Source organism: Populus trichocarpa, chromosome 16, assembly GCF_000002775.5.
Source record: "Populus trichocarpa isolate Nisqually-1 chromosome 16, P.trichocarpa_v4.1, whole genome shotgun sequence".
In the NCBI taxonomy this organism is placed as follows: domain Eukaryota; kingdom Viridiplantae; phylum Streptophyta; class Magnoliopsida; order Malpighiales; family Salicaceae; genus Populus; species Populus trichocarpa.
The window spans coordinates 4,943,057-4,962,711 of NC_037300.2; the positions used below are offsets into that span (position 1 = coordinate 4,943,057).

Genomic DNA, 19,655 nt, shown 5'->3' on the forward strand with positions numbered 1-19,655 from the left:
ATGATCATATTGACCATCAAGCTTTGGAATCGTCGGTTGCACAAAATTGCTTTTTATCGCCATCTACACATTAAAAAATTACTGTTTTTTAAGTCTCTCGGGCTCTAATACCAAATGATAAGAACTGTTTGTTTTTGGTAAACCACAAGAGATAATAAATACATTTATTGAATAGAAGAGCTAGCTATTAAATAGCCTTACAAGCAACCGAAAAACAAAAAATAAGCACACTGACAATGAGCAAACTAAATAATAGATCAACCTAAACAAACTATCCCTTAACAATAAGAATTATTAAATATATCCCAACTATCAAACTAAAATCTTAGTGAAACAACTTTAATAATGTGAGCCCGTTAAATTATTTTAGAGTTTTATTTCAAAGAATATAAATATTTTTTTGTAAGACTTCATTTTAAGATTGGAATACTAGTAAAGTTGCCGTATATTGTAGCATAGAAAATATAGATTTTCTTACTTGATTTTTGATTGAATTACGCTTTTTAAAGAATTGACTAATATTTGTTGTGATTTTATATTTCTTGTTATCTCCATACAAAAACATTATATAAAAGATGTTATTATAGTCTTGGTGTATTGAAGTAAATTGTCTATTGTGTCAAGCTTAATTATCAATCTCAAGTCTAAAGGAAATAGGTCATAGATGTTGGTTCTGTGAATTCAATTAAAATTTCACTAGGTTCGCATCAATTTATCTCTATTTTTTTTGGGCGAAGAACAATACGCAGGAAAGGTAAATCTCATTGCATTTTGTTTGGTGCTGCAAATACCTATGTTTATGGAACAAGAGGAATTTGAGCTACAGTGGGTGGCTTCTCTGCAACAAGGAATTAATGAAGATACAGATTCTATAACACCAGAGTTGTTGATGTTACTGCAACAACGCGAATGCTTTCATCCCTTTCTTGTTCATTAAGTCACTGCTACAAAATTGATCTGTGTTTTCTGCACAATGTAAAGTTCTGGCGCTGTGGGCGGCTTCGGAAATAGCAAGCTGTACAAGGACTTGTCATCGTGGGGACTGAAATGGGTCTGCCCCCGCCAACTCTACGTTGCAGGGAATACATTTATTGTTTAACAAACGACACGGCGTCTGCTCTGGGCTCTAAAGAAACTATCTAAAGCCGACGACGTGTCAATTCATCTATTATATAACCAAACCAAAAAGAAAAAAGAAAAAAAAACACACACAGAGACCCTAAAAAGTAAACCTCCCTCTCCCTTCTCCCCCTCCCTGTGCAAATCAAATCAAAATCCTTGAGCGACTCATAAACCATTGAATTCAAAAACCCTAAAATTTCTAAACTACGAATTAATGGTTTCCCTAACCTGACCACCTAAAAAAACATTCCTAGAGAAAGTATGGGTCGACCCGAACCCAGCGTCTTGTTCTCTCAAACTTTCGTTCATCCTCAACTGGATGAGTACGTCGACGAGGTAACTTACTAACCAATCCATCCTCTTCTTCACCGTATTACCTTCATTCTATGCTCTTCTCTTCTGAGGATTCATATTTTGAATTAATTTGTGTGCAGGTATTGTTCGCCGAACCAATTGTGATTACTGCGTGTGAGTTTCTTGAACAGAATGCTTCTTCTGCGTCACAAGCAGTGTCGGTACTGGGGTATGCCATCCATTCATGTCCTCATTCGCCCCCTTCAATTTCACTATAAAATTACAATCTTTAGTATAGTATTGATATTGTGCCTATGCTTAGTGCAGTTGGTTTTTGACCTTTTTTTATATTAATTATTAAGATAAGTAGCAATAATGCATGTTGGGTTGAATCTCATTTGCCAATGTTATAAGTTGAAATCTGTAAGGATTGTCATTTTTGGTGAAATTAGTCAATTTATAAAGTAGAAAGAGTTTGCTGAAATTTGTTTACAAATCATGGTAGTCACGGTGTCATCATTATCTGATGCTACGACTACCTTCACAAGTGCAATATAAAACTGTGCTTCATGCAATTACACGGAAGGGTAGAAATTGTATTTGTACTTTCTTTAGGTGGTGCCCTTTTTTGTTTTAAATTTTCCAATTTCCATCTTGGGATTCTTTAAGAATATATCCTGTATGTATTGTATCACCTATAATTTTTACTAGAAGATGAAAAGATGGATTTATTTTAAAATGATATTAGGATAGATAATAATAGTGATGAAAATTGAATGCAAGTTTCACAGTTGTTCATTGAATAGCATTTGGTCGGCACTCATGGTCAGAGGTTCAAATAGTGGGCATGTGGAATCAAATGCTATATTGGGTTTGGGTTTTTTTGTTAAATTACTAACATATTCTAAATCCTACAAGTTTTTGTTAATCATGTATTTATTGGGGGTTGGATGAAAATTGGTGCACAAGTTACCTGCAAAAAAAGTTGTCATCCCTAAGTTTGTGTACTGAATTTTGCTTAGAGATATGCCATATTGGTGCATGGCTTGAATTAGTCAGAAGCTTAAAATGGAACATATCATATAATCTCTCTTAATCATATCCTAAAGTGTAGTTGTATCATGCAGGGCTACGTCACCTCCTTCATTTGCTTTGGAGGTGTTTGTTAAGTGTGAGGGGGAGACAAGATTTAGACGACTCTGCCAGCCATTCCTCTATTCCCATTCGTCATCACATGTGCTAGAAGTTGAGGTGGTTAGCTTTTGATTTTCACCGCTTATTCACCCAATTTTTTGATTGCCCAATTATAGTGTGCTTTACATTCATTCAACTCTTTTGTTATTATCATTTCTTCTTAATCATGCCTTTCCCCCCCTGTTTTTTTTTCCTGCACTTCTTTCTTTAACTTTCAATAGGGAAGCTATGATTAAGCTTAAGTTTCCCGGCATGTATTTACTGCAGGCTGTTGTAACTAACCATCTGGTTGTGAGGGGCAGCTATCGCAGTCTAAGTTTGGTCATATATGGGAACACAGCTGAGGATCTGGGGCAGTTCAGCATTGAATTTGATGATAGCTCTTTAACTAATCTTGTTAGTTCTGCTGAGGGAAAGCTCGAGGATCTCCCTTTGGCATTACATTCAACTAATCGTACTGTTGAGGATTCTCTATCCTCTCTGAATGTATTATCTTTACCTGTTGCTGCTTCACATATATCTGCTGAGGTTAAGCAATTTTTGCAGCTGATTTTGAAGTTGCTGGAGCTCCCGAACCTTAGTGATTCTGTACATAGAGTTCTTACTACTGTAGTGAAAGCTGTTTGTTCCTTTGTCACCCGTGATTTGTGTTGTGAAACAGTAAATCAGAAGCACATTAAAATGTGTGGATCCAAAAACATTGAAGAGTTTCACCATGTTATCAATGAGGCTAGAAATGAGCTTCTCCAAGTGCTTGGACAAGTCTTAGGAGATGAATCGGCTGAACTTTTGGCAGACTGCACATTTCTTGAGTCGGAGGCTGACTTGGCTACTTCTAAACAGCTGGTGGACATGTTAAGCCAGTATTTCTCTTTTGAAAGGAACTCCACAAATGTTGGAGCTTGCCAGCTTTCACAGGTGACTGTGCTACTGCTTGCTTAATAAATTCTTCTAAAGAATCTATTTATTGAATCTAATTCAAAAAAACATATACTCTCTCTCTCTCTCTCAGTCTGCTTGCATGCAGAAACACATGAGGCATCTTTCTATCTCTTATCATTTTGCTAAATCTTGTCCATTTGTGATCTTGTGTCTTGATCATCAGAACAAGAGTGTCATTCTGGGTCTGAGCTTGGCTCTTTTATTGTGCTCTGGTAGAGAAAGCTGCTTTCACTTCGTCAGTAGTGGGGGAATGGAGCAGCTTGCACATATTTTTTCTAATGAGGTGCAGAATTCTTCCGCCATAATTTTACTATCACTTGGAGTTGTTGAGCAGGCAACAAGGCATCCAATTGGCTGTGAAGGATTTTTAGGTTGGTGGCCTCGTGAAGATGAAAATATCCCATCTGGTACTAGCAAAGGTTATAGTCAATTGTTGAAGTTGGTCCTACAGAGACCTCAGCATGATGTTGCTTCTCTTGCAACCTATGTCCTTCATCGGTTACGATTTTATGAAGTTGTTTCTAGATATGAGGTATGCTACCAGTTTGTGTGTTTAAGTGGCCCAGGTTGTTCCCTAAATTACAATGGTTCTAACTAGTGGTAATTTCATTCTCTTCCAGTTTTCTGTTCTTTCTGCTCTAGGGGGACTTTCTGCACTTGGAAGAGTTACAAGTGTTACGTCAGCAATGCTTAACAGTGCTAAATCTCAACTTAAGATGCTCTTGGTCAGTTCTAAATTTTCAATTGCATTTGTTTTGGCAGCATGCCAAACCATAATTCTTAGTTCTTATTTAGTGACAAGTGTTATGCAGAAATTGATAAATTTGCGTGGTCCAATTGAAGATCCTTCTATAGCAGCCTCTGCAAGTAGGTCATTGATCATTGGTCAAACAGAAGGATTATTGTCATATAAAGCAACCAGTAACTTGGTTGGTTCATCACATTGCTGCTTTTCAAACTGGGATATTGATTCCCATTTGCTGGCACTTCTCAAGGTATGCTACTTTCAGGCAGACATAGATACAAGTTCTTGTTCTCATATGTGACTTTTCATTTTATCTATGATGTTTCTTTTAAAGTAAATATTGCTTTTGCTTATTTCAAGTGATGAAGTCTTATAAACTTTATATCACTGACAAAGAGGTTTTGTGCCATCATATGTTATTTTGGGGAGTGATAGCTTACATGCTGATGAACATGAAACGCTATCATACACTATTATACTGAACTCATGTTTGCTTTCATTGCTGGGCTGAGCTATTCCTGAATATTTTTCATTTGTGACATTTCTTAGTGAAATCAAAATCACTGACTAGATTTAGGTTCCGATAGTGAAATCAAAATAAATTTATGACTTTCTTAGTGAAATCAAAATCACCTTTTCCAATTGATTTAAGTTGTTCATAAACTTTTGACTCAAAGAAAGTCATAAATTTATTTGCTTAGAAATAACTGTTGACTTGAACAAAAAAGTTGTTACTAATTGAACCCAAACTTTGCTTTAATCGAAAGTTAAAATTTTTATATTTTAACTTATGGATTCTAACTAAACTACTTTCCTTATTCAAAAAAGTTACTTTGTGTCATATTTTGGCAAATTTTCATGTAATTCAACTCATTTCTGCTCAAGTTATGTATAAATCAAAAGTTATACATAACTTGTGCAGAAATGAGTTGAATTACATTAAAATTTGCTAAATCAAAAGTTATTTTTCATAAGTCATACCAAATGAACTCTTAATATACTCATTTATGCATTGTGTGTGATGAGTTATTGGTCTTCAACTGTATTATAATTAGAATCATCACTTTTATAGACATGAGCACAAAGCCTCAAATGACTTATGTGGAGCAGGTAGGTGTGTTTCATTTTCCTTCCTGTATCCATTTCTATGCTTGATGGTGCCATGAGCTATTATCATGCAGCTTTCAGCTGGCAAGTGATGTGAAGCCTATGGATTTTACTTTTTGTTAGCTAAGGTTGTTAAATTGCACTTTTAACTAGGATTTGTAGTGGGTCTGCTGCTTGAATTTGATATGATCTTGTATTATTTATCAGAGTATGATTAAGTGAACGATTAGAATCTTTAGATAAAAGAAAATTTTATTAATTGGCTTAATCTAGATACTAAAGCATGATAACGAATAAGTCATCCTCTGAAATATGGAAACAAAAAACATGTCATAAAAGAGAAGCCAATCTTGGTGGGTATTAGCTGAGGAACCTGAAGCATGGGACCTCCAAGAAGAAAGGAAAACTATCCTATCACTCAACAATTGTCTTGAAGGGTATTGGTTTTAAAAATTCTAGCATTTCTTTCCTACCAGGTACATCATAGGAAGACAAATGATACAAAACTACAATCTTTCCTCCTAATGAAACCCACAAAAGAGATTATAATGAAATCCACCGCCATAGGTGAACAATCTGAACCACATGTCCCTCGCAAATGGGTGATGTAAAAATGGTCACAGTGAGACTCATCATTTTGATGACAAATAACACAATTTTGGGATTCTAAGGCTCTAGTAATATTTCCTTACAATTCAAGTTTACCCTCTAATTACTCAGTATGAATTTTTTTTTTTCAAATCAATCAAAATGAAAATGGAGAGTAGTCAGATTAAGGAAATTTTGTGGTTAATATCAGTTTTTGATTTTTCTGGGTTCATATTAATATGATAAAGAAAAGATTAATTGCTTCTTGATCGAATAAATTGAATTAAAAAACTTCAAGCTCATTATCTTAGTCAATCCAGACAAAAATGTTTAGTGGGAACTTTATTTTTGTTATTATAGATTCACCAATGTTCTAACTCTACTCGGACAATATAAATTTTTTTAAAGTCACCCTTCTAGTTCTAAAAGCTCTATTGTTACACTTGGGGATTAAATAGCCTACTTTTTGAATTTGGTTTTCAAGTTTCTTCTATGTTCTTAACTGTTTTTGTGTGACATGATAATATATATGGAGACTTGAGAGGAAAAAATCAGAGAAAAAGCAAGAAAAGATAAAATAAAAATATAAAAGTCAGCTTTTTATTAGCTATTTACTTTGTAAAATGTAAAAACTTAAACTTATTAGCACCACAGGGATAACTTTGGGAAATTTTAAACTGTGGGCGTAGCAGTGGAACACTGATGAATCTATAAGAGCAAGAATGTGGTTTACTCAAATTTCTACTAGATATGAAATGTTTTGAAACTAAGTTCCGCATAAAGATGTAGGAGCTATATAATTGCAGAATATGGGATATTTCATATCATCATTCATTGAATATGGGAAACAGTTTGTCCCTTTCACAGTAAGATTTATAATATAAAATACTTAAAACAAGCAAGCCAGGCTTTTTAATAGTTGGTCATAGAACCAGGGAGATATATAACAGAAATAGAGGGATGTGAGGTGGAAGAGAGAATGGAAATGAAATGTCCTAAAACCTGATAAAGACAGGTTAATGTTTTTTATCAACCATTCTGTTTTACTCTTCTGTCACTAATCTTATTGAAGTTTAATCTGTTCAAGTTGGTCATTAACTTTATGAGGCTCAATACAAGAAGCAATTTAGAAATGCCAGAAAACATGTTTTAATGTGTGATTTCATGCTTTAATATGTTTTTATGCTAGTTGATACATGCAGCCCACTCAAGCCAGAAGAACAAATTATTTTACACAATATACTTTCTTACCAACAATGTTGTTAGCTAGATGATATATCTTGTAGAGATTTTTATATCCTAGATGGGCAGCAGAATTTCTTAGAAACCACTTTTTGTGCTAGCAGTTACGTCAGGATAAAGCATCCTCACTTTGAGCGCCTCCCCCCCTCAAAAAAAAAAAAAAAAAAAAACCCTCTGAATTCTTAATTGATATCTTGAGAGGTTCATGAGCTCTTGTAGTAGTGCTGTTTTTGTTGGCTTGTATGATGCTTTAATCTTCAAATTACCAGCTGTTTCATCATATTCAAAATGTCTTCTTGGAAGCAGGAGAGAGGCTTTCTTCCTTTGTCAGCTGCACTGTTGTCGTCCCCCATATTGCGTTCAGAAGCTGTAGATGCCATGGATACATTTGTTGATATCGCATCAACTATTGGGGCCATACTTCTTTCACTTCTTATGTGTCGCTCAGGTTTAATTCTTGAAGTCCAATTTACTTTTTTCACAGGAAGTGAGATTGGTTTAATAAATATTGGTTTCTTTTCCAGGTTTAATTTTTCTCTTAAATTACCCTGAGCTTTGCACTACACTAATTGATGCTTTAAGGGGTGTGGGTGGTATGAATAGGGAAGAATGTGTTCCTCTACGTTATGCATCTGTTTTATTGTCCAAGGGTTTCGTTTGCAGTCCACATGAAGTTGGAGTGATTGTTGAGACGCATTTGAGAGTGGTTAGTTCCCTTACTTGAGTTCATGGTTTCTGTTTTATCTGGATTTAACTTTCATTTGAACCTCACATCCAAGTATTTAGTTTATCTAGATTTTCTCTTTCTTGCAGGTTAATGCTATTGATCGTTTGCTAATATCAACTCCACATCCCGAAGAGTTTCTATGGGTATTGTGGGAGCTTTGTGGCCTTTCCAGGTGGAACTGCATGGCTTTTTTAGCTTAGAAAACTTTTATCTTCAAATACACTGTTCATGGTTTTAATACATTATTGTTTGTGATGTACAGGTCAGATTGTGGGCGCCAGGCTTTGTTGGTTCTGGGATATTTTCCTGAGGTATGATAAATATGTGATGTCAATTTGCCTTGCCGCAAGTAGTTCCAATTCCATTTAAATTGCATAGACACTAAATCAGAAGTGTTAAGGCAGCATGCGTGCATGATTTAAATGTTGGAGATGCAATAATATCAAGTGATGTTGAAATTTAACTCCTTCATTCCATGAAATGTCATAGGTTGAATCTTTATATATAAAAACTTTTGTGCGATAACTTTAGTTTAGTGAATAGATGTCTTAGTTTTTCCTTGGACTAATATTCAATTTTGTTTTTTGGTTAGGCCATTTCAATCTTGATTGAAGCCTTACATTCTGTCAAGGAGTCAGAGCCAGTTGCTAGTGGTAGTCCAGAACTCTTACAATTAATTTTTAAATTGTTGGGGGTTTTACTTGTTTACCTGTATAACGGGCATGGATTGGTTGGGATTTTGTGTCTGCAGGAGCTTCTCCAATAAATCTTGCGATTTTTCACTCGGCTGCAGAGATTTTTGAAGTCATTGTCACTGATTCAACTGCATCTTCCCTTGATTCTTGGATTGGACATGCTATGGAACTTCATAAAGCGTTACATTCTTCTTCCCCTGGTTCCAATCGGAAAGATACTCCAACTAGACTGTTGGAGTGGTTTGATGCTGGTGTAGTTTATCATAAAAACGGGGCTATTGGTCTTCTACGGTATTCTGCTGTGTTGGCTTCTGGTGGAGATGCCCATTTAACCTCCACCAGCATTTTGGTGGCTGATTTGACAGATGTTGAGCAAGTTGTTGGAGATGCATTGGGTGGTTCGGACATAAATGTTATGGATAATCTTGGAAAGTTGATCTCTGATAAGTCTTTTGAGGATAATCCTCTTCGTGACTCATCCATAACACAGATGACAACAGCCATTCGGATACTGGCCTTTGTGTCAGAAAACTCAGTATGTAACTGTACTTTTCATCCATAATACTATGATGAATTTGTGAGTTATCTCATTGCAGTTCTTTTGTTAGACTGTTGCTGCTGCTCTGTATGATGAAGGTGCTCTCATAGTTATTTATGCAATTCTGATCAAGTGCAGCTTGATGCTTGAAAGGTCATCAAACAGTTATGGTTAGTTACTAAATTTGTTTTCAGTATGTTTATTATATGAGCGAAATATGTATGTAAGAGTTTATAAAAATGATTTTGTATGATCTGGGTATTTTGTGGCTTCTTTATGATGCCTTGCTTTAGCTTTTAGGAGAGCTATTTTTTTATTAATATGTTTGGAGGATGCATTATCCACCTTTTCTTCCTGCTGTTATAGTCTCTCCTCTTGGTTTTTTAGAAGAAATTTCTTGTTTTATCTTAAAACCAATTAAAAGCTTATAAAAGGGAATATAACTGGTTTAATCTTCTGTTCATTTTTTTTTTAATTTCTAGTGATTAGCTATTTTATATATGAGACATGAACTCCATGTTGCCTTGAACAGATTACCTTGTTGATGAGGGTACAGAACGCAATTCTACATCTGATTTGCTATTGGAACGTAATCGTGAGCAGAGCTTGGTTGATCTTTTGGTACCTACTCTGGTATTGCTGATCAATCTTTTGCAGAAATTACAAGTGAGTTGCTTTTTGTGATGACTCTCTTGATAGATCTCTTACTTTTCCACCTTGATCTTCTTTGAAAGGAAATTTTATTTGAAGTAGACATGCAGATGAATGACGATGAACACTTATTTAGGGTACAAATCTATTTGTGAAATTATGAACTGGGTTAACTTGAGATGAGTCTAACTGAATGGCACAGCAACCTTGAGCTACATTCTTGGCAGAAGTCTAGGTGTTTGCTTGGTGTGTTGGTTTATATTATGATATAATACAGCTTTGCCCTTGCTAATTCTTTGCCTGGACATAATGCGATTGAAAAATATCGGGCCCTAAGAGCTGCTAATGGGCATGTAGGTTTATGTATTTTTCTAGAACACTTTTTACTGATCACAAAGAGGTGAAAAAGAGTGCAAATTGTTCTGTGACAGTATATTATAAGTGTCTAATTCAAAATCTGTGTTTTGTAGTTGGTTTTTTTTTCTCACTTTGTTTTTAGTTAATTTTGTTTAAGTTAAATGACTTTTCAAGTCTTGGCTAATGGAGTTGATTTTCTGTAATGTTCATAGGAAGCTAAAGAGCAGCACAGGAATACAAAACTAATGAATGCCCTTTTGCGACTGCACAGAGAAGTTAGGTAACTTGGCATTTTCTCATGTTTGCCTATAGTTGTGCTTCCATTGTCTGCATATTTCAACTGAATCATGGTGCTCGCAGTCCAAAGCTAGCTGCAAGTGCTGCAGACTTATCATCTCCCTATCCTGATTCTGCACTTGGTTTTGGAGCTGTCTGCCATCTTGTTGTATCAGCACTTACTTGTTGGCCCTTATATGGCTGGACTCCTGGGCTTTTCCACTCTCTTCTTGCAAATGTTCAAGCTACTTCACTGTTGGCCTTGGGTCCAAAGGAAACCTGCAGTTTGCTGTGTCTTCTGGTAAGAAAGTTATCATTATATACCACTTCACTTAATCAATTTTGTGATGTTAAACAATTCCATGATTGGGCCTAATGTTCAAGGGCTTGCTTGAGTTGTGGATCAGTCACATATCTCTAGTTTACTTCTCAGCTCTGCTAGGTGTGAACAGTTGCACATTTGGGTCATGCATGTTGACTTCTGTCCGAGTACTTGTATTTGGTTCAGAGTACGCTTATATTTTTCCATCTTAAAGTCAATGATCAATGTTGTGTTTTCGACACTATTTAGTTGTGAGGAGTTGTCATGGATCTCTAATTGCATTGTTTGAATGATAAGAAATAATTCTATTTAGTGATCATTTTGAAGTGAATTATTTTCCAAGTAGTGTCCATTTTTATGCAAGTGTTTGACTAGTTTTTCCCTCTAATTTTATTGCAAGAATGATTTATTTCCTGAAGAAGGTGTCTGGCTTTGGAAAAATGGAATGCCCATGTTAAGTGCGCTAAGAAAATTGGCTGTTGGGACATTATTGGGGCCACAGAAGGAGAAACAGGTTGACTGGTATCTGGAGACTTCACACCGTGAGAAACTGCTTAACCAACTGACACCACATCTCGATAAAATTGCACAGATTATCGAACATTATGCTATATCTGTATGTATTCCTTCTTAGTGTACCTCTGATGTAACAATTTCCATTTTTGAATAAAAACAAGTGCCTCTATGCGCGACTTCAACTTACTTTTTAATTTCTTTTGGAATTTTTTTTGAGCAGGCATTGGTGGTCATTCAAGACATGCTTCGGGTTTTCATAATTCGAATTGCTTGCCAAAAGATTGAGTATGCTTCTTTGCTTCTGCAGCCCATTTTATGCTGCATCCGCAATCATCTTTCTGACTTGACTTCTCCATCAGAGATTGATGCTTACAAGGTTCTTGTGTCTGCAACTACCAAATTTTTGTTTTTCACTTGTATCTTTTATTAATTTCTGTTCTCTCTTTCAGGTTTACAGATATCTTGATTTTCTTGCGAGCATATTGGAACATCCATGTGCAAAGGTTTGTTACTTCTGTGGTGTACCAATAAGTTTTTGGCATCTGCTTTTAATCCTCCCTCCCTTACCCCTTCCTCTCTCTCTCTCTCTCTCACACACACACACACACACACACACATACGAACACATATATGTAAACCTCATATCAGCAACTTGTTTCACTCACTGATTTTCGTTGTTATTAGGAACTGTTATTGGAGGAAGGCATTGCTGAGATGCTAACACAAGTGCTGGAAAGGTGTTTAGTTGCTATCGGTTCAGATGGAAAACAGATCTCAGATAGTAAAATTTCAGCCAAGTCTGGGTTTACTTTGATCAGTTGGTGCTGTCCCGTGTTCAAGTCCTTCTCACTTCTTTGTGTTCCTCGAACACCTTTACCATACCCCGTGAGACATGATTTGTGAGTAAACATAAGATAATATTTATGTGCATTCTCTGTTTCGCCTCCCCCCCTGACATGATGGGATTTGACATTATGTTTACTAAACTTCTTGGTGGTGTATTAGGCACAGTTCTGCAAGTTTAAGTGCTAAAGACTGTTCATTGATTCTACCATATCTGCTTAAGTCCTGCCAGGTAACTCTTTGTTCCTTTCTATACATTGAGGAAGTGCTAACATACAAACTCTTTGTGTTAATTGGTTTGTCGTCTTCTTTGCTAAGGAAGTGTATTTCTGATATTTATGTTGCGAGTGTCTGAGAACTTGAAAAAACTTTAAGGATGTGTAAGACTGAGAATCTTTGGAGCTTGTGGTTTGGAAAGGGAAAGGGTTAGATTCTTGCTCTTAATTATTTTGGATCACCTTGATGTTTCTGGTCCAGAAAGATTTTGAGAGGAACTTGTGTCTTGCTTCATTTGAGTCGACCAATAACTGGGAATGCCCTCATTTTTCAGGTCTTACCGGTTGGAAAAGAGTTGCTTTCTTGCCTTGCATTCTTTAAAGATTTAGGTTCCTGCAATGAAGGTCAAAGTGCTTGTGTGACGACTTTGCATCACATCAACACCAGCATTGAGGAACATGAATCTGGAAAAGGACAGGAAAGGAATGGGAATTATAATTTGGATGACATTGAATGGAGAAAGCATCCTCCTTTGCTTTCTTGCTGGATTAGGTTGTTGGAATCAGTGGATTCAAAAGATGACGCCTCAATTTGTGCACTTGAGGCTGTTACTACATTATCTATTGGTGCTTTGTGCTTTTGCTTGGATAGTAAATGGTGAGTCAGCTTGTTTTTTTTGTCCATGAATTGGAGTATAATTTTAATGGTTGACTAGGATTATTGAGTAATATGCTATTGTTTTAGTAGTTTATGAATTGTATTTATGTTGGAAAACCCTATAATCTGCATATGCTTGTAGTATATATTTTGGATGCTTGAATTTGGCCATAATTTGCAAGTGGTATTCATTGATATATGGTTTTACTAGCGTCATCTAATACACTGACCTTGTCCACATTTTCTTTTTGGTAGTAGTTTGAACTTCACTGATGTGGTTGAGTTTGAGAGCCCAATCAAGAAAAATGGTGCTTGGTTTTTTAGTTTCTGGCTGATTTTGTGACAATTTGACAAGCTTGATTCACAATTTTCCTTGGCCTTTCTAATCAAGCAGTTACCAAGCTGAACTCATTTATGCAATGAATAATCTTAGAAGCATTAAGAGAGCCTGTTTTGAGTTTTTTGGTCTGACAGCCATAGTGCATTGTCACCATTTGTGATGATTACATGAGATATGAAACTCCTCTGATATAAGAGAAATTAAACAACAAATAGACTGTTTATCTATGTTTTTGGTATCAATAACTGGTTTTTATTTAATGAAAAGTATATTCTGAACATATATCATACGATAAACAATTATTAGTGCATTGTCACCATTTGTGATGATTGCATGAGATATGAAACTCCTTTGATATAAGAGTAATTAAATGTATACATGTGATATGAAACTCCTCTGATATAAGAGAAATTAAACAACAAATAGACTGTTTATCTATGTTTTTGGTATCAATAACTGGTTTTTATTTAATGAAAAGTATATTCTGAACATATATCATACGATAAACAATTATTAGTGCATTGTCACCATTTGTGATGATTGCATGAGATATGAAACTCCTTTGATATAAGAGTAATTAAATGTACTGAACAAATGAAGATAGTTATAGGTAGGATGGAGAACACTCAACGATTAAACAACAAATAGACTGTTTGTCTATGTTTGGTATTAACAACTGGTTTTTATTTAATGAAAAGTATATTCTGAACATATATCATACAATAAACAATTATTTTCTATGAATGTCAGATAAGATCCATAACATTGTTAGCAGCTCTGTGTTTATATTATTTTGTATACCTGTTAGCAGACAACTATTTCAATTTTTTGTGCAAGGTTTATTATGGCATTTGAATAATTTATGTATGTTATAGGCAGTGTTGTCAAAAGACACTTGGGTGTTTGCCTAAGCGCTACAGGAGAGGCGAGGCCATAACACCTTTATTAGCCTCAGGCGATGATTTTAATGAAGCGCTATTGCTCGCCTGCCTATTTGCTGGATTTTTCTTTTTAACTGATTTATGTTTTGACCTATTTGTCCATTTTTTTAATCTACCAGAAAAACAATTTAGGGGTATTTTTGTAAAAAACAAAGATTAGGGTACAAAAAAATAAAAAAAACTTCTCTCTTCTTTTTGTTATCTGCTGTCTTTTTGTTTCATTCTCACTTAATTTCTTTCTTCTTCACTCTTTCTCTCCCTCCCTCCCTCTCACCCCATGTTATTCCTTCTTTGTCACTCTCTTCACATGTCCATTTTAATGGTGTTATGTTGCTGAAATTTCTAACTTTTTTTTTGGTTCTTGCTGTGTTTTTTAAACTTCAGTTGATATCGTGTACTTACTTTCATGGTTTGTGCAAAAATTAAAAAAATTAGGTAGTACTTAGCATATGCTACTTTACAATATTTTATATTTTCTTTTGATTTTCTAATGAGAAATATAACTTTATATGAATATGTTATGGTATTTTATATATATTTTAAAGTTAATATTATACATTTATTTTCTTTAATTTATAGCATATCGCCTTGGTTCATTTGGGCGAGTGCCTAGTGCCTCGGGCACTATACAAGCTTGGCCCCTTTTAGCGCCTTTTGCCTTTGACAACACTGGTTCTAGACTTCATTGATAACTTTTGGATCCTGGTTATCAATAAAACCATTTCAAATTTTGTGCTAGGTCTGTTTTGGCAATTTAGAGATTTTTTTTCTTGTCTCTAGGTTTCTGTTCATGGTTTTGAATAATTTATTATGATATAGGATTCCTCATCAACTTTTGTTCCTGTAATGATATGCCGGTCATTTATCCATTAAGCTGATAGTTTCTTATTCTTCTCTTAGTAATTTGAATTTGAATGGGGTGGCTGCGATAAAAAAACTTTTCGGTATCCATGATGATATGGATGGGACAGATAGCTCTCCAGAGAACATAGGTTTCATACTGGAAATGATTACACTTCTGAGTTCAAAGTTAAATGATGATGACTATCTAGCTACAGATATGAGGGAAAGTTTGTATCAAGTAAGTTGATTAAAATGTTTGTCTTTAAATTATTTCTTTTATCATCATTGGTTTTGTGGAAGCTAACTGGGTGTCATCAATTTACAGGCTTCAGATTCTGCGAAGTCATTGCTGCTATTGTTGCAGAAGCCCACTGGTTCAGTTACAATAGATGACATTATGAGCAGTGAAGGCATTCAATCTCTACCATCAAATGAGCTTCTGGTTCATTCAAGAATAAATCAGATGGCAGATGGCACTGCTGAAAAGTTTGATGGTTACCTTTACCTAGGAGGCCTTGGAGATAAATTTCTGTGGGAATGTCCAGAAACCTTACCTGATAGATTGTCGCAGAATCCTTCTATGAAAAGGAAATTAGCATCATTGGATGGTTCTGGTAAGCGTGTCAAGGGAGAAACTTCAGTGGCTGAAGCTACTGTACAAAATGCATTTTCACGGGGAATGGGTTCATCAACTGCTCCTTCTGGTCCGACTCGCAGGGACACCTTTAGGCAGCGCAAGCCAAATACCAGTAGGCCTCCATCCATGCACGTTGACGACTATGTTGCTAGAGAAAGAAGTGTTGATGGTGTTAGCAATTCAAATGTTATAGCAGTCCAGCGAGTGGGATCTACAGGTGGAAGACCTCCGTCAATTCATGTGGATGAATTTATGGCCAGGCAAAGAGAACGCCAGAATCCAATGGTAGCTGTTGTTGGGGAACCTTCAGCAAAGGTTAAGAATGCAACCCCTGCGAATGATGTAGACAAGGAAAAAGACAACAAGTCTAAGCAATTGAAAACTGTTCTGGATGATGATCTTCAGGGAATAGATATTGTTTTTGATGGTGAGGAGTCTGAATCTGATGACAAATTGCCTTTTCCTCAGCCTGATGATAATCTGGAGCAGCTAGCCCCTGTCATAGGCGACCAAAGTTCTCCCCACTCGATTGTTGAAGAGACTGAGAGTGATGTTAATGGAAACAATCAATTTTCTCATTCACACACACCATTAGCATCTCATGTTGATGAGAACACCCAAAGTGAATTCTCTTCAAGGATGTCTGTTTCACGACCTGAAATGCCGTTGACACGAGAACCAAGTGTTTCTTCGGATAAGAAGTTTTTTGAGCAACCTGATGATGCAAAGAATACCATTAAGACTTCTGCTGGCTTTGATTCTATTTCAGCTGCAAGTACTTCAGGTTTTCCTCATCAGATTCCAGTTGATTCAAGGATGCCTCCACAAAATTTCTATATGAAGAACAGCTTGCAGCATTCTTCAGGATCTCGAGGACTTTATGACTCTAAAATTCCTCTGAATCAGCCACCTTTGCCTCCAATGCCACCTCCAGCAATGTCATCCATGATACCTCAGAATCATGATCCAGGCCCAACTCAGTCATCCCCCTATGTTAACTCTGGAACAGAGGTGCAGCCTCCACTTCCTGCAGCCTTCCAAGTAAGATAAGATATGCTGTCGATTTAAAAGAAATTTTTTCTGCTATCCTGCTGCTATCGCGTGTTCTTCTGCATTTGTGTAATCAAACTTTCCCCTCTTTTGCAGGTTCAGTCAGATTATCTATCTGCATTTGGTAGCAATCCTTCCATTCAGATGCCAGATTCCAAGTATTCACGTGCTTCTATCTCTTCTCCCAGTGGATCTGCCGGGCCTCACCCACCACTTCCTCCTACACCACCTCCCTTCTCATCTAGTCCATATAATTTACCTTCTTTAAATCCTTCTACTTCTCAATCTTCAGTATATACTGTTGGAACAAATGAGCTTCCCCAGACCTCTACTTCACCACCAATTGATCCGAGATTAGGAAATCTCTCTGTGTCGGGTGCTGGTTTAACTTCTTATATGCCACCTCCTCTAATGCCACCCATGGTTTTCAGTAGGCCAGCTACAATCCCTGTGACTCCTTATGGAAGCATCCCCACCCAGCAGCAAGGCGAGAGTCCAAATGTCTTGCAAAATCTCTCCATTCCTCAGCCTTCTGTTCAGTCAATACATCAGCTGCAGCCTCTTCAGCCTCCGCTTCGACGTCCACCACAGCCACCTCAACATCTTTGGTCACTTGCACAATCTTCTCAGCAGCTGGAACAAGGGGGGTCTTTGCAAAGTTCTATTCAAATGCAAGGCCATCAATTACAAATGCTGCAACAACAACAACTCCCTTCTGTGCATGCTCATTATCAAGCTCAGCAGCAAGAGCTTTCTCAGTCAAGGCAGCAGCTAGTTGAGCATGCACAGCCACATGTTATACATCAGCAGGGAGATGTTTCATCCCAGCAGCAACAAGATCTTGGAATGTCGTTACAGGAGTACTTCAAGGATCCAAAAGCTATCACGGTACCTGCATTTTACAGCCAAGGAACATAGTTTATGGTTTTGAAATGTACTTGCTTTATTTCACCTTAAGTTAATTCTCTTGTTTTATGGCAGTCTTTATTGAGTAACAAGGAAGAGCTGTGCCGGCTTTTGGAGCAAAATCCAAAATTAATGCAGATGCTTCAGGTTATTATCATCAAATTTCTTCCTCATTTTTCCAACTCTTATGTGCTAGTTCTTGTTTCTCATTGATGTTGAAACTGTGAAGTTACAATAATAATTGAAGCCTTTGTATAAACAAATTTCAGTTTTTGGGCGAGAGCTTAAAGTCAAGCTGACTATTATCAAACCAAACCAGCCATAACTGAACCAAGTCAAAACAAACCACATGATTTAAGTTTCAGGCTCTCAACCCCTTGAAAGAGTTCAAAAACTGCCCTGCTCTTGAGAGTTCTGTTACAAGATTGATCACTACCATCTATGCCAAAATAAGATCATATGATGTGTAAATCAGTGTAGCAGTTGGTGATATATAAAAAGAATCAAGACCAAACCTATGCTTTTAGAAGTAAAATCCAAACCAAGTAGTTAATTTGGGTCCAGTTTCAGTTTCCCTTGTGATCCTGAATTATCAGGTGTGGTGTTGAGCTATTCCTATCGTTCAATCCTTTTGGTCTTTCAGTTGGTTTTTATGAGATTTGAGGTATTGTAATGATAGTTGTCTCTTAAATATTCATGTTTTTCTTCTTGTTTACAGGAAAGACTAGGCCAGCAATAGCATCAGTCTGTGGATTTAAATTTTGATCTCGTTAGCTTCTTCAGGGTACATTCAACGGAGCTGTAACTGTGTGTCCATGTTGCATCAAGTCCCAGCTTCCATTATCCCATTCTGCAAGAATTGTTTTTCAGCCTTGTCCACTGAAATTTTTTGCATAAATGCTGTACAATATGATGTCATTAATTCTTGTTGTACTGTAAATTATCATTAAATTGCCTATTATGTGGTTATTTTTTCCAAAGATGACAGTGTTGGCTTCCAGGTTCCCAGTATTGGTTGTTTCCCTCTACAAAATATGATACAATTATGCTGTAAACTGTATGAAGTTGTAGGATTAGTTGTCTTATAACTTGAAACTGTAGAGTAGATAATGCAAATGTGGTTATCTTATTGTTATCAGAAGAAGTCAGAATCTTGCCATCATTTCACTCTGATTGCTGTGAGGAGTCATGGTTGTTGAATGAGCCTAAATTTGTGTTAAGGTAGGAAGTTGTGGCTTCCTAGGTCTAGTTAATTCCTTGTGTCTCCTTCATGTTCTTGAGTTAGATTGTTGATCTGATCTCGGAAGCATTTTTATAGGAAATCCTCTTGAGGTTTTGGTTCAAGATGTTGCTTCATCTTCAAAATTGGACACTTTCACTGATGCGGTTTCTGTATATTTTAGTTGCAGAATGGGAGAGTTACCTGGATAATGGAATATATATATATATATATATATATCTATTGAATAATATGGGTGTCCGGTTAATTTATATGTATTTTAATTAATTTCATGGGTTTTAAAATTAACTGTACATTTTAATAGTATCGAGAGGATTTGAATTCATGATTTTTAAAGAATAAATTTAAAATTATTTTTTAAACTGTTTTCACCTTCATGTTTAAAATATTGAACTTTCAAGCTTTCATTCAATGAAGCTTATTTAATTTTTATTATTTTTAATGTATTTTAAAAAATAAAAAATATAAAGGATGATTTAAGAGGAAAAATAGAAAAGGAGTTAAGATGACAAAGGATAAATGAGAAAAAAAAACAAAAATAAAGGAAAAATTACAAAATGATTTTATCAATATTATTTTTTCTGGGTTGTAGGGATGTCTACAATATAAATGCATAAACATATATAAAAAGTATTTAAATTAATTTTTTTTTGATGTTTTTAAAGA

The 19,655-nt window shown here is 35.9% G+C and overlaps 1 protein-coding gene across 2 annotated transcripts; it reads left to right on the forward strand.

Moving 5' to 3' along the window:
* Positions 1-1,212: 1,212 nt before the first annotated feature.
* On the forward strand, positions 1,213-18,893 carry LOC7488085 (protein virilizer homolog). 2 transcript variants are annotated; one of them, XM_024587891.2, is made up of 28 exons: positions 1,213-1,458; positions 1,557-1,645; positions 2,544-2,670; positions 2,878-3,528; positions 3,716-4,084; positions 4,173-4,277; positions 4,365-4,547; positions 7,541-7,682; positions 7,759-7,940; positions 8,048-8,133; positions 8,224-8,272; positions 8,554-8,614; positions 8,713-9,191; positions 9,265-9,364; positions 9,727-9,860; positions 10,415-10,482; positions 10,563-10,779; positions 11,201-11,416; positions 11,537-11,692; positions 11,766-11,819; positions 12,001-12,215; positions 12,322-12,391; positions 12,710-13,032; positions 15,214-15,394; positions 15,482-16,834; positions 16,940-17,731; positions 17,825-17,896; positions 18,468-18,893. In XM_024587891.2, the coding sequence occupies exons 1-28, from the start codon at positions 1,384-1,386 to the stop codon at positions 18,486-18,488; spliced, it is 6,570 nt and encodes a 2,189-aa protein (XP_024443659.1). In that variant the 5' UTR covers positions 1,213-1,383; the 3' UTR covers positions 18,489-18,893. The 2 variants fall into 2 exon arrangements, with proteins under 2 accessions (XP_024443659.1, XP_002322780.2); XM_002322744.4 differs by having other exon boundaries at positions 2,544-2,667.
* Positions 18,894-19,655: the final 762 nt, after the last annotated feature.